The sequence below is a fragment of the Prinia subflava genome, chromosome 6, assembly GCF_021018805.1.
Source record: "Prinia subflava isolate CZ2003 ecotype Zambia chromosome 6, Cam_Psub_1.2, whole genome shotgun sequence".
In the NCBI taxonomy this organism is placed as follows: domain Eukaryota; kingdom Metazoa; phylum Chordata; class Aves; order Passeriformes; family Cisticolidae; genus Prinia; species Prinia subflava.
Genome location: NC_086252.1, coordinates 29499788 through 29523813, shown reverse-complemented (window position 1 = coordinate 29523813; position 24026 = coordinate 29499788). Strand labels below are relative to the sequence as shown.

General features: G+C 41.7%; 1 protein-coding gene across 4 annotated transcripts in view; it reads right to left on the bottom strand.

Annotated features, from left to right (window-relative positions):
- Nucleotides 1-24026, bottom strand: part of KALRN (kalirin RhoGEF kinase) — a 467474-nt gene that overhangs the window by 132086 nt on the left and 311362 nt on the right. For 3 of the 4 annotated variants that reach the window (XM_063400879.1, XM_063400874.1, XM_063400877.1), the window contains exons 16-29: nt 22417-22536; nt 19608-19826; nt 16592-16741; nt 15556-15670; nt 15074-15189; nt 14392-14514; nt 11880-12062; nt 10667-10785; nt 9428-9494; nt 8697-8806; nt 7018-7087; nt 5248-5337; nt 1126-1218; nt 687-798 (exon numbers count right to left, since the gene is read on the bottom strand). In XM_063400879.1, the coding sequence (XP_063256949.1) occupies nt 687-798; nt 1126-1218; nt 5248-5337; nt 7018-7087; nt 8697-8806; nt 9428-9494; nt 10667-10785; nt 11880-12062; nt 14392-14514; nt 15074-15189; nt 15556-15670; nt 16592-16741; nt 19608-19826; nt 22417-22536 (1687 nt within the window). The remainder of the gene's footprint in view (nt 1-686; nt 799-1125; nt 1219-5247; nt 5338-7017; nt 7088-8696; nt 8807-9427; nt 9495-10666; nt 10786-11879; nt 12063-14391; nt 14515-15073; nt 15190-15555; nt 15671-16591; nt 16742-19607; nt 19827-22416; nt 22537-24026) is intronic. The other variant, XM_063400875.1, reaches the window with a different exon arrangement.

Sequence of the window (24026 nt, the reverse complement as noted above, 5' to 3'; positions counted from 1 at the left end):
TGTTTCTTGGTTTTCCTCAAGCCAGGCTGGAAATTATTTTCCCAGGCCAAGAAAATGTGTGAGACACAATAAAGCATCTCATTCCAGAATAAAATTTTTACATTTCAGAAATACTCCACACAATAATAAGCCAATAAAAGACTTCACTTCGTGCCAATCAAACCTTTTTTCTGTAGTTTAAAAATATTTTTTTAATGTTTCTTTTTAAATCGTTGGCATAACTATGCTAACATTTTGAAACACAAGCTGTTTTGACTCAGAAAACCAGAACTTTTGAAACGCTGAAACAGTATTATGAAATGTTTTCATTGAATAATTTTTACAGCTGTCAGCAGCTAAACTGATACTGTTTCAGGATTTTTTTTTTGTTTAATGGAGAAGGAATGCTTTAGCTAAATATATATATATACATATACATACATTGCATATGTATATGCATACATACACACACATATGTACATATATACACACACAGAAGATACAGATAAATAACCCCCCCACCAAAACTTCATAGCCAGCTTTATTCTTTCAAGACCTTTGGAAAAATATAAGGAAGGAGCCAGGAGGTACCTAAAAATTATGATGAAATAATAGTATTGCTACAGTCAACCTCTACTAATTCCACCACAGGTTACCATCAAAGTTCATTTCTCAGCAGGTCGCTGCCCGCCCTGGCCCCTGCCCACCTTCCAGCATGCTGACATGCATCGCATCGTTGGCCTTCTTTGGGACACTGAGCATCACCTCCAGGCCATCCTTCAGCTCCCCTTTGCCCTCCTCACAGCAGGTCAGCAGCTCCTAAGAAGCAATGGAGACAGCCATAAACAAACTCTGATCCAAGCTGCCCTCACACCCAGCTGTGCTACTCGGTCCCTGCATGCTGCTCCAGAGACAGGAGAAAGCTGAGCTGCAGCAAACCCACTGTGGATGCTCACAAAGAGTGGGGGTCAAATGGGAACAACTGTACACAAGACAAAACAAGGTGCTCTCAAGGGAGACTGTGCCCTTGGAAGATTTCTGGGGACTTATGCTTACAGGTCATGCAGCAGCTCCCTTAAGCAAAAGGAACTCCTTACACCTGTGAACCCCTCTGCACGAGCTGATCTGTGCAGCTCACGGAGGTACCTTCAGTAGGAGCTGGTATTTTGTGATTCTCTGGACAGGCTTGATTAAATAAGAAGAGATGGAGTTGGCCAGCCCGTGTCTTTGCTGAATTTCCTAGAAGGGACAAAACCAGCAGTCAGTCACGGAAAATTATTAACCCCTCCCAGACAGAACCACCCATCACTAATTTTAGCTCTGGATCCCTGCATTCTATGTTTAGTTTTTTAACCCCCTTTAAGCTCACATGCACATAAGTGTGGTTTCAGAGAGGCTGGCAATAAACTGCAGAGTTTCCCTAAGGCCACTTAAACTGCAGGGTCCCTCTGCAAGTCAAGCTAAAGCTCTGCTGAGTAAACACCTTGATTTAAATATGACTTACCTGTCATGTCATCTGGTTTCCCCTAGCTATGCAGACTGAAAGCAGAGTCTTAACATTCAATTAAAATGAAGTGACATTAAATTAAATTGCATGAGTAGGGTGTAATTTAGCTGTCTAAACATAGGCATCGAGTCCCATTTGAAAGCCCTGGGGTAGCTGAAATATCCACATGGGAATAACAGGTCTGACAAAGTGCTGACAGACCTGCTCTACTCTGAGGTGGCACCTGGGGGCCAGGAGAGATATCCCCTTATGATACCTGTTACAGCCCTGAAGACTTCTGTTTCACCTGAACCTCAACCCAAATGTCTGGGCTGAGCAGTGTGATGTGCTCAGGAATTTCTGGAGACATCACAGACCTGCTGAAGGCTGCAAAGGGCCCAGCTGCCTCCTCCCAACTGCTCCAGGGGGAGTTAGGAGCTCTGAAAATCCTACAGGACCCTAACTAACATAACTACCATCCAAAAGACTCCAAACTCTTGCCCTACAGGGGCAGATTCTCTGCTGAAATGGAACAGATTGGAAACTCTTCTGTCCCTGCCAGGCCCTGGGCATGCATTGCCTTGCTCCTGGCCACCAGGAAAATGCTTGATTTCTAAGGAAGCAAATGGAGAAGGAGAATGGGACTTTTCTCCAGCTACTGGAGTGTAAATTTGAGACTGTAAAGTTAAGAAGTCATGGAAGAGGAAGGGAGAAGAGCTGCCAAGAACAGATATTTTCCTTTTGTATACAACCTGATTTTCTGCTGAGTACTAGGGATGTTACTGCTTTTTTATAGCTCCAGTGTTTGTCTTAATACTGGGATGCAAAACCATCCACTTTTCACACAGCGTGCCAACAGATTTTTGGTTTGTTGGTTTGGTTTCTTTTACTAGAATTTTTTTGGTTTTTTTTAGTGGCTCTGGTGCCATGAACAGGACCCAAAAGGGAAGGGGCTCTGTTTGGGGGTTAATGGAGTTTGCATGAAGCTGAGTCACAGCTGACCTCACAGAGGAACTGTGCCTGCAGAGCACATGGCTGAGACTTAATTCACAACTGCAGGAGCCAGCAAGACCTCAGCCACATCTGTGAGCTTTCTGAAGCTGGCTAAGTGCACTTGTTTTTGCAGGATCCAAGTAACAAAATAAGCCCTGCTCCTTCCCCCCAGCTCTCTGAACAGCAGAGCATGCTCCCAGCAAGATGCCTCCCCTTTGGCACTGCTTGCTCTGCCAGGATGCTCCCTGGTCAGACCCTGCAGGGACACAGCGGGGTGGTGGAGTGACATTTGACAAGTGCTGGGAAGGGACGTTCTCCCTGCAGCTCCTCGCTCTGGTTCCTGAAGTGCTGGAGTAGAACCCTGTTGTGCCTCTGCTCATTTCCTAAGGGACATTCTGGCTCAGCAGAGAAACTGTCCAAGAACCCTCATCCATGCAGAAACACCACGCTCTGCAGTGCTACCACAGTCAGGGAGCTTCACCATGCTCCACCCTGGTCACGCAAATCGAAAGTGCCCTGTGGCTTCTGGAATATAAAACTGGATCTTTTCCAAGGTTCAAAGTAAAAAAAAAGTATTCCAAATAGCAGAAGCATGTACATGTCTCAACCAAACTCTGTCCCAAAGATCAAAGCTTGCTTAACTAAAGACACTAAAACCAACTTGATTACCTCAATAACTTGCTGATTCTACCAGTTGAAGTTGACAGCTAACACATATTGGTAATCAAAAATGTACATTGCTAGCCTGAAGTATATGGTATTACAAATATTAAAATTTGTTAGACCTGGCAGGCATCATTTATCTTTGAAATTACTGAATAAAGAACACAGTTTTAAGTAATGATGAACAAGACAGACACAAAAACTGAAAGAGCAAAATGAATAAGGCTACTGCAGTTAAGTCAGAATAAACACACTGTTTGCATTCTTTGTGCAATTTCCAGCTAATATAACCATACCAACAACTTTTGAATTTTATAAACAAAGCACCATCTGTAGGGAGAGAAGGTGGTAATCTTTATGCTTTATTAGACTAATGCTGTAGGATAAACTAGGCATGTTTCACAGCTGAAAATTTGTGCATTGTTTTCCACCTGTCTCAACTGGTTCAATAAAATAAATTGCCTTTCTCTACATACATGGCTTCACTCACATCCTGAGAACATCCCAGCTCTCAGCTTTGCCTGTAATTCTCTTCATGGTTTCAAATCAGATATGTCACCTACCTTTGCTCCTTCTTCTCATCAGTTAATCCTTACAGTGAGCCCTGTAGCTGCAAGTTTTCCATGGGCTTGAAGGGCTCAAAAAATTACTGGGACTGTTTGTTTTCATCTCAAAAGTGGCTTTCTCTGACAGCTATGAAGTTTGAGGAACACTTGTGATTTTCAAGCAGGCTTTTTACTAAGGGGTGTTATTCTAGATAATTCACTCTCATCATCAGGATTTTGGAAAATTCCAGGTTCTGCCTGGAAAAAAAGGACCAACTCTTTTGTCTGTATTCCTTGTGCCAGGCTGTCCTGTCCCTGCACCACTGGCACTCCAAGATCTCAAGAAGGATCTACAGGTACCTGACATTCCCTTAGTCACTCACACTGAGTGCATCCTTGAGGATTTTTTCTGGTGGGGGGATAGTCAGTTTTCTCTTTTTGCACAGGCATCACTGGGTGATGGCCCAGCACCCATGGAAGGCAAATACCTCCCCCTGGCTAAACAGCAGATGCTGACACACGAATATTCACTGCTAAGCAATGTAAGGCAGCTTTCCTGCCCATACAGAGAGCTGGAGTGGAAAAGCTTTTAACCTGTGCAAACAGCACTGACGGACACTAAGGCGGCTCCTCGAGTGGCTGAGCAGCACAAACCATTCCAGAGGCTCAAGCGCCACCTCCTGGAAAACCCTTCCAGCTCCACTCGGCTCTCACTCAGATCGTTCGGTAACGAGGCAAAAGAAAAAGGTGTGCATCACTTTTCCTGCGGCTCATGTGAGACCTTTCATTATCGAGTGAGACTGAAATTCTGTAACCATTGGCACGTACAAACTCCGGAGGAGCTGATTTATGTCAGCTGCCAGCTCCATCACAGCTGGGATCCTGCTGATCTGTTACATTTGCAAACACTTTCAGTGCTTTGGAAGAGAGGTCTTAGCACTCCTTTCTTTTTTCTCTTTTTTTTTTCTTTTTTTTTTTCAGAATGGCCACTAATTAAAGCTATAAGGTAGCAGACAAGCATGGCAAAATGGATGAGGTCAAATAAGAGGAAGAGCTTGGTTTAAAGGTATTCAAAAACTTGAAAGATTTTTCTCAGCCTACAAAATTGGAATTGGAGCCTAAAAACATTTATCCCTGCCTGTTGCATTTGTATGGGAAATAGTCTAATTGGAGTCAATGGAGCTCCTTATTAACACAATGAAGTAAATGTGGAATAGGCTGGGTAGAATTTGCAGAACAGGAGGATAGGAGCTTGTTTTAGATTCAGGGATTTCAGGTCATAATACGTAATGGAATTTGACATTTTCATTTTATCACTAACCCAGACACAGATTACATCTAAACCATATCTTTAGAAAGGATTGGGTCTGAAAAATGCCCAAAGGTTCCCACAAGAATGTGTGTCCCCACACCTCACCACACACCACACCACAACTGATCAGTTCTCATGGCATCTGATATTTGCAGTGGCATGAAAAACCCAAATGCCAAGGCACAGAAAGGAACCCATAGCTGGAGTGTAAAAAAGAGGTGTTTCAGCTGCACCAGGTGTGTGGAAGGAAAATAGCAGTGGCTGCTTACATCAAAGAAAGTCCCTGCATGTTCCAGGATGAGCTGGCTGGAGTCAGGCTTGTTTTTGCAGTAGGTGACATACATCTGAAATTTATCTGCCTGTGAAAACAAACATCAAGGGAAAAGCAAGATAAGCTATTTCTCTGCTCCCACAGGGTTTTATTAAGGCACACCAGGATAAATACAGGTGACAACTTTCTCCCACACACCCACCACCATCACCACCCCCACCCTGCCACCAAGCAGCACAGGAGCAGAAATTAAGAGCAGATGACATCAAGGTTCATACCTTACTTGAGAAGTTCTGAGGGCTGTGGGAGGCTTTCTTTAGCAAATATCACAGAGGGAAGGCCTAAAACTTTAATCCAGTTGTAAAATAATTCTTAAGAGCTCTAAGAATGTTACACAAGAATTTGAAAGTCTCAAAACTCAGTCATGAAGTGTTGACTCTATCACCTACTTGAAGATAAAGCCAGTCTAGAAACTGGGCAAGTGACCCACCTAGTTTAAACTGGCACAAGCCAACATTTTTGACTTGAAATTTGTGACACTTGGCCCAAACTTGCCTTTCCTACTTTGGTTCAAACTTCAATGGCTAAAATTTTACGTTGTGCTAGGAGTGTTTTGCATTTTATTTCCTAATTTGTTTCCTTTAAAGCAGAAATTAAAAGCATCTATGCACTTTCACCTCTTATTAATGTACTCCAGTCTCTAGAAGAGGGATGCCAAAAAAAGGAGGATATTTTCCTTTTATTGATATTGCATTTTTTTATTCCAGATATCTAAACAGCAGGATCCTGCAATTGTGCAGGCAGCTTTGTATGTATATTTGTAACCACACACAGAGCTCTGTATGTGTACCTTTGCTGAGATGATGCAGTCAGATCTTAAAGTACCATGAAGATTTTGCAGAGAATGTAACATAAACACATTTATCTTTCCTAAAGAGGTAACCTGTTCTTTGTAAACAATATTTCTGAATCCATTTCATCAAGAGTTGTGACATGTTTTGAAATTAAAAGCCCATCTGAAATTATTTAAACATGCTCATTTTTTGGATAAGTGAAAATATTTCATCTTTACTCTTAAAATACTAATTCCTAGCTTTGATATATGAACAAAACAATCAGACAAAACACAAAGATGGCTGACTTGACTGGTAAATATTTTGAAAAGAGAACAGCTTTCATACAGATAAATTACTGTAGCAAATTCCTGGAGCCTCCTAAGCTCATAAAGATTCTCTGCATCAAGATTTCAAAGTCCTGTTGGAAATTATCCTGGCATTGCATAATGCAATGAGAGAGCACAGTGGCTCAGAAATTTGACACTAATGTCTGGAGAAAAAAGTTGATACAATATGTTTTTCATGCCTTTGTGGAGTTCTCATGGCATGACTAAAATTCTTTAAGGAAGGTATATTAAGATTTTAAACATCTGTCTTCCCAAGGCCTTTCACAGGGAAATGAATGTCACCACTAAAACCAGGTTTGGTTTGACGAAGTTCTGCTGAGCAGAAACCAGCAGAGGTAAATAAAAGCTGTGCTGGTCAGTACAGGACAAAGACACAGGCTCTGGAAAGCCTTCCCACTATTGCTGAGGAGAAGGGCGGAAGCTTTCACCTTGGGACAGGTGAAGGACAAAGCAGTTGCAGTTCCAGACTGGCTCCTAATCTCATTTATCACTGGGGACATAACCCTTGCACCCATTCCCAGCTTGTTCACATCTGTGCTGGAGGAACTAATTTGAATAAATAATGAGAAGCAGCAGCCTCATTACCCAGGTGACAAAGCAGTGGCCCACATCCTCAGGCAGTTGTTCATATTTCTCCAGCTCCTTTAGAAAGATGCTGCAAAAAGAAGACACCAATGTAATTAGTTACAGTCAAATACCCAGGAGATGCAGGATAACCAATGAGTTAATCAGTGCTAATGATCAATACTTGTATCTTGATTATGAGGCTACCCAAGTGTCCAGCCAGCAGAAGAATTGTCACTTGCCAAGGTGTGCTTTGTTTTTTGAGTACAGTCATGTCCACCTCCACCAGGAAGGAAAAAGAAGCAATCCCTAGCAGGGAGTCAGTGTGTCCAGGACTGTTCTATTTGAACACAGATCCTCAAAGAGTTGTTGGTAGTGGTTCACACAAAGAGCAACGAGGGAAGCCCAAAGCTGCCAGATTCCCAGCAGCCGACTGGACAAAGAACAACTTAAACAAGCTCAGCATTTCACAGGTAACCACTAAACTTCCAAAATACAGATTTTTTTGAATCAGCTCTCTCTGAACAGCTTCTACAAGTGACACTTGTTAGCAGATAGAGCCCTGTACGATGCCTGGGTGCAAAGAAGAATATGAAACAGTTTCTTCAGCTGCTCCTCCTAGGACGTTTTCTGGAGCATTCACCAGCTTTGCTGCCCTTCCTTGGACATGAACTCTGAATCAGGCTGGAGGATGCCTTAACATCACCAGCCAAAGGAGAAGGCCACAGAGAACACTGGTGGAGGGGACAGGGGAAATTTGTTTTAGCATTGCTAGAAAGAAGTTAGATTACATAGAAGAAAGATAGATTACATAGAAGCAGCAGGCTGCAGGAGGAGGGGTCAGAGAAAAGAGAAACGACAGCAGTGAGAAGCTGTGGGACATGACTGAGGGCTGCAGGGATGGTAGCTGGGAACAGTGGAGGGTAATCAGATGGCATCAGTCAGGGTCACCAGAATAGAGAAGGGGTAAGTGGGAAGGCAATCAGGCTACCATCCCAATATGCTTTGAAGCTGCTTGCACAAAAGCATGCATATGGCATGCTCTGCTGGGCCCTGGTTATGTGAAGGCACATTTATCTGACTGAAGCACTTGAAATGTCCCAGAACTTGAACAGGGAAGGATTTGTTTTTTAAGTGTAACCTGAAGACAGATTTGGAATTCAGACTGAACTTGATGGATCCAGCACCCCTAAATATTAATATTATAACTGTTGTTGCATCCACATTATACCATGGAAACAATGCCCTCTAAGCTGATCTGGTACACAGTCTTATCTTGACAAGATGGGGTACTGTTAGTTACAGATTAAATACAGAAAGTCTCCAAGAAGTGGCAGAAAGCTACTTAGTAACCCAGCTCATGCCAACAATTCCACTTTCTCCCCATTGTGTTTTCCAAGCTCATATTTTTGACAGGCAAGCGTCCAGACCAGATCTGGTGCTGTGAGATGGAAAGCATGTATCAGGCTGCAAAACAAAGCATTGGTATAACGTGACTTTAACACTGTTAATCAGCTGAAGGTGAAGTTTGAACTAAGTTGCAATTATTTTTTTGTAAAAGAAACAAAGCGAGAAATCAAACATTATTTTGAAAATTTGGATCAATTACTTTGCACTCAGGTGTGCACTGTACTGTAGGGGTTCTCTGCAGACACCACAGAGATGAACATTAACATTAACAGAACTGTAAGAAAACCTACTTGTTGTGGAAGTCATATATCTCCTGAATATTGCCAAAGATGATGTGTTCTTTATTAAGGATCCCAGCTGGTATTTCTTCCACTCCACTTGTCATTTCCCAAAGGTAAGTCTGGAAGACACCAGAGACTCTTAATTTTGTGAATAAATGCAGTGGCAAAGAATAGATCCTGTTTTATTGCCAAAGGCACAGGCTGAAAGGAACTATGTACTTTGAGATTAAATAAACAGGCTTAAAAAAAATTTCCAGTGCTACAGAAAGCTCTCCAGAGAAATTCAAAGTGCTAATGCTTCAAAGTTGTCTGAGGAAAAAGCAGAAACATGCCAATAACACCTGTCTTTGCTGTCCACCTGATGGTGTGCAAAAACTGCAGGCAGAAACAGCTCAGAGATAAGCCAGATTTGCCACTTCAGGAGCATTAGATACAGAAAAATCTCTGTCAGCCTGCAGGAATGTGAAAGCTGACAGATTTCACTGAATTACACCCTGGTTTGGCCATGAATATCACCATCCACTTTAAGAGCACCCTGCTGTACAGCTAGGCAAGGTATTGGACTGTGCAAATCCAGAAGTTTCTCTAGTATGAGATGATTCTTAGGAATAGATTTGAATCCTTAAGGAAAGGCTCTGTGAATCAATGTGCACAGCCTGTGCACTAAAGCGAACATCCCCACTGCAGAGGACAGCATGTGCTTCCAGGAAATACTGGGGACCTCCTGAGCCATCACTTACCTCTAAACATTCATGTAAATCCCTGACATAAGCCTTTTCTGTCTGCAGCAGTTCAGCCATGATGAATCTGAAAAAAGGGGAGTATTTCAGCTGTTTTGGATTATAAGCATTTCTACAATGAACAGAAAACAAGACATCCTCCTGTTGTCTTAAGGAATAAGGGTATTTCCACCCTAGACCTTAGCTGCCTTACTTTGTACCTTTCAGGTCCATGACCAAAACACCACTTCATACTCCAGTCCCTTATAGACTTATTTTCTAAAAATGTTTTCTGCACAAAATCCTATTAAGTCGAATTCCTGCAACCCCGAGTCCATGGGATTTACCACCTACGAGACCATCCTTAACTACTATCAGCTGATTCTCAGAAATTTTTTCTCCCCAGGATTAAGGAACTGTGATTCACCAACAACATTTGCATCTTTGCTGACAGTCAGTGGGAAGTCACCCTAAAACTTTACCTTCAGAGGAAACACAGATGGATTTGGGAGACACCACTGCTTTGAAGAGACTCCAACAGTTTGGTATCTGAGCAGAGAAAATCCAGATGCTGTGAAATGCAGCAATGGCATCTGTAGAGCCTGAGGCTGGGCCCCTCAAAGTTGAAATTCCTGGTGCTTTGCGAAATTTGCCACAGGCAGACCAAATGTAACATTTTTCAAAGTATAAGCAGTTTCTTATCAATCATTTCAGAGGGCTGAGAAATACTTTCCCAATATTCTTACAGAAAAAATAAGGCAGAATACTGTGAAAACAGACTGTTCATGGATTTAAGTACAACAAGAACTTCTCAAGTGTTTCCTCTAGTGTGAACTATTTCCAGTTCTCTCAGTCCTACACTTGCTGAAATTTGAACCTAAACTTCAAGTGAACTCTTGAGTCACTGATGTTTAGATTATACTTAGACACCTAAAGATGCTCTTTATTTTTTCCTGCTCATGATACTTTTTACATACAACTAGAAAGAAATTAGCAACTCCACAACATCAGGCTTAATCCAAGTGCTTGACTCACTACTTTCCCTTTCTAACTTCTGATTAAAACAAAAGGAAATTCAACCTTTATGTTCTGAAATTCTCTAACCTACAAGGAACAACTTCTGCCCTACACCTGCAGACTTATCTCAGTAGCTCTGCAGCTGGAAGGAGTTAGAGGACTGTCAGTTCTGGTCATGCAAATATCAGGGAATTATTCTTTAGCAGATAATGTGCCACGCAGACAGAGTTTTTGGGAACATACTCTTTCTTTCTGGCTGACTTCCTCTTTTCTTCATTGACTTCATGATTTGCATCTCGCAGCTTTACCTCCCGGTCTGAAAGACTTGCTGGAATGATATCTAGTTCTAGGTCTTTGTTATCCTAGGAAAAACAAAAGTACAGAGTCGAACTTCATTGTAATCCTACTGTTGTGCAAAGTGCAGCATGATCATGAGATCAAAGAGGTAAGAAGGGACAAAAGCAAGATAATATCAAAAAGGAGGAAATTTAGAGAGAAGTAGAAGTACTGTGAGAAGAGATAAAAAGCTGAGAGAGAAATCTTGAAGAAATAGAAATTATATTCATTGTAATCTTCACTGTTTCTCCTAACTAGGAATCAATACCAATAAAAAGGTCTAAATTACCTTACTCTTTCATGTCTAAATTAGTTCTCTAGTGGGACAACTAATTAGTTGTCTCTGGGACTTCATAAAAAACAGTCTGATAAAGTAGAGTGCCATAGAGAGACAACTTTCAGGGGCCATTTACCATGGAATATCTTTCCAGGCTGTGGTTAGAACTCTGTGTAAACCAGAAGCCCTACAAGGAGCAGCACGTGTTCAGTTCATAAAGTAGCATGAGAGTGTGAGGGAACCTATTCCTTATTCTTGATACTTAATTCCAAAGTGTTGTTGACTGAAAGGTCTTTAAGTGTTTCTGCTTCTGTCATTCTCCCTTTTTACTATGGTGAGGGAATAGCAGGAAATCCTAATTTTTGTTTCTTATGATGCTCTACTTCACCTAAAAGAGTTCTGAGATGACGTTGGGGATCAATTGTTTTTGTTAGTTAAAGGATGAGAGAATGAAAACCTAGAGTCAAAGTTTGAATTTGACACAAAGTAATGCTGTGGGAGCAGGATTTATGGTTTATACCAAAATTAACACAGACTTTTATTGAATTAATGTGTTTTCCCCCCACTTCTTCCTGAAAGCTGTACAGTCTCCTGAAAAATGGTGCAAACATTTGTTTAGAAAATCTTTCTGATCTTCACCTGCCTCTCCTCACATCACTGACCCCCACAGAAAAACCTTTTAACTCTTTTTCTCCCGAAGCCATTCTGAGCATGGCCAGGTGGGTTGGCTAAGTTTTCAGTGTTTTTAATGGTCACATGAAAACCAACAATATTCATTCCACAGACTTCACCTTCCTCTGTGATTCTGGTATAAAACCCCACCAGGACAGGGTCTTACAGTACCTCTGGGTTGATTCCAAGGGCTTTTTCCAGCGAGTAGCGGTATTTCCCCATCCTGAGAGAGAAGTCCCGGTAGCGCTTGTCCACAGTGGTGACCCACTTCCTAATTTCAGTGGCGTGTATGTGTCCTTTTTCTACAAAGCTGTCAGCCAGCTGGATGAGGAGCTTCACTTTCTCCTTTGTTTGCTGCCCAAAATATGGTCCTTGGTTATGTTTTGTTATTATTTCATTTGCTTTTAACTCACACAGCAGTCAAAAGAACTTTACAGTTTTCATACATCATTGAAGAGTGTCTGTGCTTCATCTTACACAGAATCAGACACTTCAAACTTTTTCATTAAAACATGAAAGGAATTTTTGTAAGGCCACTTGTAAAGCTGAAGAAAATAGAAAGTCAAGTGTTTGAAACCCCACAGACATAAACATGTTGGAAGTTATACATGCCTCCTTCCCACAAGCAAGAGCTTATTTTGGTGAGCCTTGGAGTAGAAGACGAGATTTTAAAATCACACCTCATAAAATACTCCAAGTTACTCTGACTCTACACCTGATGGATCTGCAGATCTGTGTAGGCAGGTCATTAATATACCATATATCAGCCCAGGAAGTGATTTTGAGTCATTACTACTCTGTTTCAAAAACAAACAGAATTTAAATCCAAATTCATGGTTTACTATAAAATCCTCCATCGATATTTTAAGTCCAGTTAGAACATTACCAGCTAAAAGATGCCTGAACTCCACACACTGAGTCCTCAAACCTTCCAGAGGTCTTTTCTATTCCACTTAGGCTCTGACTGTCCCTTAGTCAAAAGTGGCACAAAGGACCTAGTTATAAACTTTAGCTCTGACTCCATGTCCCAGGAAATGAGGCACTGTCAAGCCTGGTGTCAAAGACAGAGAGGATGTTCCACCCTGCCTGAAGCAAGACACGCTGTCACATACTTGACATTATCAGTGAACTGGCCACAAATGGACAAATGCATGTCAGACCAGAAAACATCCAGCAGATTTCAAACACAAAACCAGATTCAAGGAATTTCACCACCATTATAGATTAACAGCTGAATCAGACATCATCCTAACAAATCAAATGAGTACCTAAGCAAGGCTACGTATGGAGATGTAAAAATCTAATTTCCTGTTGTATTTAAAGGGTGATTCATTCCCAAAAACTACTGGTGATTTTGCATTCCAAACAATTGGTTTGGCCAGAAAGTTACTGGGATCAGGAAGGCTTTCAGCTACAGCTTAATTTGAGAATAACATCAGTCTGGGAATGACATGCATTTGCCAGATTGCACATGGCAGTGAAAATATTCTACATCAGCAATAGGAGCAGTAGAACAGCCCAAGGGAGCACAACTTAGATGTGTCAGTGTAAGAAACAGCCAGGAATGGTTAATAATGAACAAGGTCTAAAATTCAATCCCAGGCTAAGTCAAGAGTCAAAATGGTTTGGAAACTTCATTATGAATTTGGATTATTCTGATAAAAATTAAATTATGAACCAGGATGTAATTTCAGGTGGAGTAATTATGGGTGGCTAGAATTTAGAAGTAGTTAAAAGAATGTCATATGTGTCCTGTCTGAAGAAATTACCTTCCATCCACTGCTAGTTATCTCACATTTTCAGAAACATGCAAGCTAAGCTAAAAGAAGGGGACAAGAACACCACAAGGCCTGTGAATCAAACCCATACAAGCATGGACAGCCTAAGGAGGAATTTAAGGATTACAGAAGATCAATTTCAGCACATAGTGAAATGTAGCAACATAATACCAAAGCCATGGTCTTCCTGCAGCCCAACTCTGCAATTTACATCCTTATCAGAGACTGTTAATACCCCTGTGGATTCACTGTCTATGAATTACCTATGGTTTGAATTAATTTGTCTGAAGCAGATCCAATCACCATTCCTGTGTAAATCCCACCAGATTTCTCAGAATTGCTCCATATAAATTAATATATTCTTGGTAATGCAGTTTCATATTCAAAAATGCTCACCCTGGAGTTTAAAGACTCATCTGTTTAAAGTACTTTGTTGGGATCAGCAGATTATTTCTAATGAGATAAATGATCATCTGTGATCAACCCAGCTGGAATTAGTGACATAAATTGTGGTTTTAATGACAGAAGAAAGAGACCAGGAGTCCATTGTGACCTTGCATGTGTTCAGACCAATTAGTCACTCTGTACCATTCTGGAATGATTGTTTGAGGATGGAAGGAATGTCTTAGTAGATTGCTGTGAACTCTGCATGCAAATGGACTTTCTCTTACTTCTGATCAGAACAGAAATCTTCTATAACCAGCACTAACCAAGGTGAAGAAAACCTCCTTTTTGTGCCTATGTCTTGCTAAAAATTCTCATAAGTGATTTATCTCCAGGGCTATGATTTTTAGAGGGTGACTATAAAATCAAGAGAATATTATTACAGAGATCCAAGGCATTGAAACAGGACCATAAATACAGACTAAAACAGATGGCATAATTAGATTAAAGTCACTATTTACTTTGGCAGGTACTCTGAATTCCCCATATTCCTTCAGGAGTTCCTGAGTTTCTTCTGCTGATTCCCCTGTGGAGTTGTGAGTTGAGAGGTAATATTCGCCTGTTTCTTGGATCCAGTCTAAGGCCTGTGAATGTCAAAAAACCAAAGGAAAACAAAACAAACAGTTTTTGTATTTCAAGAACTAATTCTCTGACAAAGAAAGAAACCCTGCCAAACAAAGAATAACAAATGCATTGGGACTTAATACCCTGTATACTAGAACACTTTCTAGGAACACATTAAAAGAATAAAAGAATGAAAGCAGATGGGAGAGGATACAAAACAGTACTCTCTGTTTCCTAGGACAAAAAGGAGTGTAAGGAATTCCACTTATATACAGATAAATCTGCAGGGAAAGCAGTTTTCTCATTCAGAAATAGCTCAATAAAACAAGTTTGCTCTTATATTTATTTTCAAACAAATGAACAAATACAGAAATTAATCTGAGGTAACAAAAACAGTCAGTCTTGTTGTTGGGTTTTGGAACTGTCTAAAATTGCTTTAAAATCTGTATTTGCCATGTTCTCACAGTGTTTAAACACAACTGGAGATTGCAACAGGAGCCCCACACAGAGGCATTACAGGCACACAGGAGGTTTTACACACTCTCAGGACAGAGGGACGAGGTGGGGTTCTCACATCACCTGCTTGGCACTGCGCTCAAAGACAACGTATTGCTGGCACTGATCCAACCTTCGCTTCTTCAGGGTCCAGAAGTGAAGGACCCGATTCTCCCTCTGCAGCAGCTCGCTCAGAATGGCTGCAGGGCAAAGGAAAACACCTGCATGACCAGGGATTCCTTGACTGCATACAGAAATAACCTGTGAAATTGTGGATTTAATCACTTTGCCTGGACCTTGTTCCCAAAAGCAGAGAGCCCAAAACCACACTTCTTAAAAACAAGCATTGATCCATCAAAGAGGTTGCTTAAAAAACCCCTCCAAAACCAAACCCCCAAATGACATACACAAAAAACCACCACAAAGTGAGTTTAGTTGCAGAGTGATCTGGTAAAGGCAATGATGCTAGGACAGAGTTTGCCTTCTGAGCACATTCCCAGACTTTGGGAGGACCACGCTGCAGAGGGGGAGGCAAGCCAGACCTTCAATGCTGTCACTGCACCAACCTTTGACCTGCTGCTCGGGGCCTCTGGTGTGGCTCGCCACTCCGGGCATGCTGACGTTGTTCCTGTGGATGTACTTGAGGAACACCTCGGCGTTCCTGCGGGCCAGGGTGCAGGCCTGGGGAGAACAGCCCCCACCAAAGAGAATCAGTAAAGACGAGCAAAGAAAGCAAAGGGGACAACGGAGTTCTTGCTTATATTGCAAGAAGTTCTCTTTCATCTGGGAAGATGAGAACTTCAGCTAAGAGTCAATAAACTCAGCTAAAAACGATCAGTCTCCCAGATGTATTAAAACATGAGTAATATTTAATCTAGTGCCTCGTTTTATATATAAGGCAAATTAATGACAGTAATAAAACAGCTACTTGTTAAGAACTGGCACCTCACACATTTTCTGTCTAACCAAATCTAACCCATCTCTCAAGAAAAGTACTCATGGTTTCAAAAAATGTACAAATCTAGAGGTGTGATTTCTTAAGCCTTGACTGCAAGCGTAGTTTCCTGTTGTGTATCAGTCTCAGTGGCAGGTGGGAGGCTGGCTGACAGTCCACCTGTCAGCCTGGGAGATCCCTGGTTCTCCCAAAGCAGCACCTGGAACACAGGAAGAAATCCATGTCTCCAGCTGGGTGCTGCTTTGCAGAGACAAAATTCCTTCAATTATTATTAGTTCTTCAGTTCTTGGCTTGGAGGACAAAATTTGAAATGCTGGATGGTTTGTACAAGCCAACACCACAATGATGTATAATACCTGTCATTTTTAGTGCAATTTTAAGAACTGAACTTTGAACCAGCACAACTAACATCCTGCAAGTGCAAACACCACCTAACTGGTCTTGATGACATCTCTTTGAGATATGTATTGATCATAATGCTCACTACCCCTGCTATAACAAAGTAAAACTGGCCTAGGGTTTATACAGCCAGCCAGTAGCTGAACTGGAATTACACAGCAGAGTATCCTCTCTAACTTAGCAACCCTGCTGTAAATTGTCTACTTAATGGAGAGTTTTCCTGACGTATTACAGAACTAAAATTAGACCTTGAGAAAAGCCTCCTTCTGCTCCAGATGTTTGCTGATCAGAGGGATGACGTGGTCTATCTCAGCTGCTGGTCCCAGTTTATCTCGGCCTCCACACCAGTCTTCATCCCGCCTGTACTCCTGCTCCAGACTCTCTAACACACTGCACACCTGAAACAAGTCCAGAGCACTCAGTTATCCACAGTCATAACCAGCAGGAGAACATTCAGCAAAAGTCTGTGACCAGTGACAATTCATTTTTGTACTATGGGCCACAGCACAGGAGTAACTTGGTATGTAACAGGCCCCTAGGTGTTTTCCTTACCTGTAGGGATCTTTACTGTTTGGGATACAGTTTATCTGGTTTAAGGCTGCTAAATCATTCCTCTCTTCTAATGAATAATGGGAGGAAGCACAAAAGGTTGAATCAAGGCCAGGGTCAGTCCAGCCCCCATGGATCATTCAGGAGACAATCCCTATTCTAGAACGTGTTTAAATCCTACTGAAGTCAAGGGACTTAGCACATACTTAAAGAAAAGCACATGCTTAAATACTTTCCTGAAACAAAGTCTGAAGCTGGAACTAATTCTCTTCAGCTGCATTTTAGTTGCTCCCTATACAGCTTTTTTAAAGGCTGATGGAAACCAATAGGCTTTAAATCAGGGTCACAATCTAGGTGGATGCAGGTGCTCCACTGCACAGGGCTCACACATATATGTTCTGTCTTGGTAGAATAGTGGAACAGTGGAAATGAGGTAAATAAATCAACACAGCCTGGAAATTAGGCAGTTGCCTCAGACAAGGCTGTGTCTTTTATGTTACAGATCCTGAGAATATTCTCAGTGGCCTGTGCAGACACAGCAGAAGTTTTCCAGGTCATTTAGAACTTTCTTCTTCTTTGCCAGAGGGCTCTTCACACAGACTCCACTGCTGAGATGACCCAATCAGTCATTGCTGGGATCCAGGTAGCAATGTCCATCCTTTTCTTGCTCACTCTTGCAGCTTTAATATGAGCACACTTATAATTCAGGGGACCCCACGTGTTTAGGAGCACAGTCTGGAGGAGACTCCAGAATTACCCCCCAATCATCCCCACTCTCACAGGCCATTTTCATGTATCTCTGATCAAGAGCACATTGGAGTCCACTTTAAAACTGGCGAGTTAAGGTGAGCTGGTAACTGATCCTGCTGCCAGGCTTATGCACCATGCATTATGCAAGGACCTTATGCACTTGTCAACCTCAAATCATCTTCTTGCTTGGATGCAAACCAGCATTCACCCTCAACATTTAGTGAAAAGCAACTGCTTCATGTGTTATTTAGGCACAGAAAAGCATTTCCATTTTACTTCTTGAAAACCTTGACATTCTATTGGACTTCGGTGATTTGAAGAATGAAAAAAATGGATTGCCTGGGATTCACATATTTCCAAAAGGAATTGTCCCTGCACATGGAAATACCTTCTTTCTGTTAAGGTGATGAGAGAAGTGAACATAAAATGGGCTGTCAGTGAAGTCAGAGAGAAACTGGGCTATTTGAAATCCAGGGCTTCACCACTAATATCACGAACACAATGTACTTGGGGAAGACAGGCATGAAAAAGTTTGGCTGCATGTGACATTCTCTCTGTTCTTTTAGCTCCTTTTTCTAGACACTCAGAGAATTCAGGATCCAGTAAATTATTCACTCCACTGTCAGGCAGTCAGGAAGCAGACCCTTAAGGACTGCAGATCAGCTGTGCAGCCCAAGAGAAGATGACAGGCTTGCAGCATGAGTTCATGAGCATTCAAAGCTGAACGATCTTTGCCCTACACATTTACTAAATAGACACAACCACTGAATGAACTGGTGGGCACTGCAGTCCTCTTGTCTGAGACTTGGAAACAGGAAGAGAGACTGAACTGATCCATTAGTGGCAATGAGTATTTTGGCCAGCACATTTAACTGTCTAAAGCTCTAATGAATCCCCTAACAGTTTTCATTTCTCACACGCCTCCATCAGCAGTAATTCATTTTGATCTTGAATGCATCAGGGACCGTAAATCTGTTTGAAACTCTTCACAGTGAAATACATTAATTATAAAGGATGAATTCCTCTTAAACAGTCTTAAAAATACATTAAACAAATGACACCAAAAAGCGGCCCAAGGATCATCTACAGCCTCCAAGTGAAGGAAAAGTAAAGGAAAAGTACACTCTTTCCCTAATGGCATACATAGCTGTGTTAAAAATCTTCCCATGTCTGGTTCTCTAATTGAGGACCTAACTGTGTGACAACAACAACAGAAAATGTCCTGGCAATCACTGCTGCCTTTTGTGTAAAACCACAGGTTCCTGCAGTGTCCCTGCTCACACCAACTGCCTGGCTGCAGTAAATGACACCAGGCAAGGCTGCTTGAGTGGCCACACTGTGACACTAATTCTCACTGACTGCTGAATAAAGGGCACCTGCTTGTGCAAGGGATGAACAATCCCACCATGCCAGCAGCCAACGGGAATGTGTTTTGCAATTCATGAACACCTGGAATGAAGTAGAGTTGTGCTAGCATATATGGGTTCCTGCTGTAATTATTTGTGTTGCAGGTGGATTTAAGAGAAATCCCTTCAACTCTTGGCATCCTTTATGGCATAGTGATATTTAAGTACTAATGAAAACATTGGCTCACAAAGTAACAATTAATTAATTGCAAGCAATTCTCAAGGAAAAGCAGATGTATATTTCTCAAAAGTAAGTACCATGAGAACTTGAAATAAAAGTGGTGGGATTTCAAAAATTATTCCTGTCTAAAAATGGAAAATTGAAAAAAAAATAATAAAAAATATCATCTTCAAGAATTACATTGCTAGACTGAAAACTTTAAGATGTAAGTTATTATAAACTGCTTGCTGCTCTTTCTTTGTCTTTTTGGGGGGGAGTGGGTTATATTCGGTTTGCGTTTGAGTGGGTTTTTTGTGTTACAATACTTGTCAAAGGAAGAATTTTTACTGATTCAGACGTGGCTCACTATGTGAACCAGAATGACACTGTCCAGCTCACCTGCTCAGAGGTTTTATAGAAAGCCACCGAGGCATTGACGAGTTTGAGCCTGTCCTCCATCTTCAGCATCAGCTGCTGCCAGTGCAGCGCCACCTTCTCGGCACATTCCCTGATGGCATCAGCATCGTAATGTCCAGCCTGCAGCAGCACCTCGGCCTTCTGCTGCACCTGCAGGGCACTCTGGTGTGTCTTCTGCAAGGAAGTGGCATGAAAGAGGGACTGTGTATGAGGGGAGGAAAGAGAGGTTGTACAGATGTGCCAGATGTATGGTAGAAAGGTGAAGCGAGGCGTGAGCATGGGGATGCGAGAGAGTGAAATATTTTCAGAGTTATTTTCAGTTAACAGTCACTTTCTGCAAAGAATTTTAGTGTCAGTTATTCACACTCATTTGCAACATGTTAATGAAGCTTGGGACATGTAAGATGGGCTGGCTCCACTTGGGCAGTTGCATGGGCTGGGGTTCCCAAGGGTCCACTCTGACAGCCCAGTGCAGGCAGCTCCTGTGCTGAGCTCTCACCCAGCCTCAGGGCTGACTGCATCCCACACAATCTGCAGCCCAAAACCAAACTCTAAACATTAAACTATGGGCCTAACCACCCTAATTTGGCTCTTGCTAGGCAGTTCACCTGGCATCAGCAGCTTCACTTGTGCAGTTGTTCAAAACATCAATCCCAGAAAATACAAAGATGTCTAACTAAAGGGCATGAACTTTATCACAGGTAGAAGACCCTACAAGATGCATTTCTGAAAGTCAGTTCACTCACACTGGAGATTAGATTTATGCTCCTTCCTTTAAGGTCAGAGCTGGGGAGAGTCAAACCTTTGCCTCCACCATTCCCCAGTTTATTCAGTAGCCACTTTACAGGCAGGACTGAGTTATCTGTCCCATTCCTCAGCCTATACCAGCTCCTCTCAGAGTTACCAAGTGGTGGCTGCATCTTCCTCTGTGGGCTGCTAAAACAGCCCCCATCCCTTCACAGCCTCCTGAGTAACTGGGTTCAGACACTGTTAAGTCCAGTACTTGATTTTAATCTTCTGAACAGAAGCCCTGAAATCTCTCAGACTCCTCTGTGCTATGTCCCATTTGTAACTGCTGCTGACAAATTCTCATGTGATAGTTTTATGATCTAAGCCATGAACCTGGAAAAAAGCTTGAAATCATCTGGTAATACAGTGATGAATAATGCAATGTAGAGAAAGCTATTAGAAAACAAAAAGGATTAATTCTTGGCAGAAACTTAGGAAGATGTTCAAGAACAAGTGGTTAAATTTAATATCCAGCTGCCTTACTGATGTTAGAATTGTAATACTTGTTTGAATTAGACTTTGAAGGATTTCAACTGTAAATCAGTTCCTTATCTAGAATGCTTTTAGAGAACAGTCTGCCTTGTATGTTTTGCTGATCTCTTCCCCATATTGAGCTTTAAATACTTTAAATATTTAATCTAGGATTTTTTTTTTCTTTTTGAAAACTTTTTTTCCCCCTACTGTGGTGTAACCCTCTTCTCCCTCTGCAATTTGCATTGACCACCAAATGCAAGCACTTCCCCGAAGTCAGAAGCTGTGCTAACTCAGCCAGTGGGTGTCTTGTTCCCCACTGCTGTCTGGTGGTGGCTGCCAGATGTGGTCAGCACAGCTTGGTACCAGCCAGCTCATACAGAATTGATAAAAACCTTCCTTTTCCTTTAGGAGCTGCAACAGCTGCTCCTTCCTTACTCTGAGCAGAGCTGGATCAAAATAAGTCATTAGCTGAGATTTAAACTCTTTACTTATTAGCATAACTGTAATGTACATTAACTGATTTCAAGTTTACCAGGAGACATCCCTCCCTCTTTCTCCCACCTCCCACCCCCGGTCAGGCATCTCTTCAAATCCCCATACTTGCAGAGTTTAAAGTTTGGGTTAGTTTTCAAGTATGTATATTTTTCAGCTGTTCTTTCCTCTGTAAAAAGCTAACAATTAATATAATCTGGGGAGCAGTCACACCTTTTAAGCTGGAACAGAAAAAACCAATGCTAGAAAGCAAACTCTTTCTAGTAACTGATGTGAACACACCCTGTGAGCACAGGATTTGCTTGTAATAACAAAGATACATGAAGCGCTGAGCTTAATTAGGAATATTTTAGTGCCCTGCTCAGAGCAGGCCTCAGCCCTTCACTTCCTTCTCATTCCAGGGAAAGCTGCTCAGAGCAGGGGCTCTCCCTCCGGGCCCTGTGGGTGAGGCAAATGGGTTGGTTCACAATCCGTTTCCAAGGGCCAGCTCAAGGATGTGTTGTTACTCCAGAGCAAGAAGGGGGAAAAGCAGTTTAGGGGTTAATTCTTTAAAATTTCCCCTCCTGCCTCTTTGTCAAAGTTATTTGAGGATTGACTTATTTGAGGGTTGGAATTAGTTTCTTTTCTGGTGTTCATAAAAGGAAAGCTGAATGAAAGATTATTTAGTGTGGGAGCATTATACATTAAAATAATATTCACAAATGAATGCTGTGGAATGACCTGCAAACTTTTCCCTTTTGCACTTTATGCATTTTAATCTTCTTAATTTTTTATTACAGAAATTATCAGGAGATGCCTGAGTGTCATTTTCATGAATGGAAAAGCTGACATCTGGCAGCAGAAGAATTAGCTGCAGGAGATAAATAATTTGTTTCACTTTAGCCTCTGGCTACATTATGAGTTTAATGAGAAGTTGATTTTCTGAAGCTTTTACTTGTCCCCTTCCTTCAGGAAAGCAATGACTGATGCCCATGGGATAACCTTTGGTATGATGATGACCTGGGAAGGAGAAACCAAGTAATCCTGTTGGTGTTACCTCTATTGCCAGCTGAAACTGCTCGTGCTCTCGCTGGAGCTGCTCCGCCTCCGAGAGGGAGCTGGCGTTGACCAGGCTGGCGTTGAGCATCGACTCCCCGTTCCTGATCCAGCCGAGCACCTGCAAACAAAGGATGTGCCTATTGAAAGGGTGCTCAGTACCAGCGTTTATGCAGGCACCTGGCAGAAAACGCTTCAGCCCGGCTCAACAAGTGTGGTCTCAGGCTGGATCTGTGAGCAGAAAGAAACCCTAGCATAAGCTCTTAATGACACACAGTTTTAGGAGGCAGAGATTTTATTGGAAAAGTTATTGCTTGAAGAATTAAAATCCCTTTTCATGCATATTTGGATAACAAAAAGCACTCATTTTCAAGGTTTGATCACAAAAAGTGAATGAGCCCCTATGTAAATACCCCAGGGCAAAACCACAAAGCATAATGAGGGAGATTTGAATTTAAACATCCTTTCAAATTTCCGACTGGATTATAAATGTTGCAACACCTTTCAGCTTCACTTTCTTGTGTGTCTTTCACACAAGTCTGAGCTTAGGGGGGAAGAGGGAGAGGACACGGTTGGATTTGGCATGGAGCTAAGATGCAGTTGGAGTTTCCACCTGCACACAGAGCTAGGAAAAAATGTCAAGTCTTGCATTTTATATTTAATCAAGAGGCTTTACTTCAGACATTTGTAGACATGCAATCCATGCTGTAATGACTGCAGAATCACATTCTAAATGTACATAATTAATCCATCAAGCTTGTACTCACTCATTTAAGCAGACACATTTTCTGCTATTTTAAGACACGTGTTTAGGAAATTAGCACCCAGAACACACATGCGAGTTCTTTCCTGTGTTGTCTCAAAGCCTTTTTTCTATCTGTGAAGGTGTCAAATTAGTCCAGTAAAGCCAGAAAGTTGCTGAGTCCAATTCACAGATGCACAGGAAATCTGACTGCTCAATCACTGCCCTAAATTTAGCTCATGATTTCCAAAATTGACTTTGCTGCAATAGTCTACATAGCAATTTGCCTTTTGTACTGTCATTTTCTACAAGTGATCCATTAAACTGCCTGGAAGAAACAGGGATTTTTTGTTGCTTTGTTTTTCATCCTTACTTCGTGCGTCACCTTAGTTAGTGCCATTCAGCTCCCTGCAGGGTAAAATATGAGTTTTCCCTAGGAGAAAAAAAAGAAGATATCCATACATGTAGCTGACCCTAATTTGTAGAAAATTACATTGTGCTCAGTACAACAGTGTGGAAGATTTAACTTCATTTGTTTCTCTTTCATCATCAGGTGTAATTGTTCCTGGGGGAAATGCATCACACATTTAAAGGAAAAGCAGCTGAGTTATCATGTGGAAATTGTATTGTCTGGCATTTTCTATAACCCATCAGACTTGAACCCTGTATTATTACCAACTACATGGCACCAAACTGTTTGAGGACATCATGAGGCAAGACACGCTTCCACGTTTTCCACAGTGCAATACACCCTGCCTTGGATCATTTGGAATGTAGAAAATACTGAGTGTGTATGCTAAAAATATAGCTTTTTTTCCCTCTGTGGAACAGCTTTCATTTCAGCTGATTTTTCAAAAACTGCCACAGAC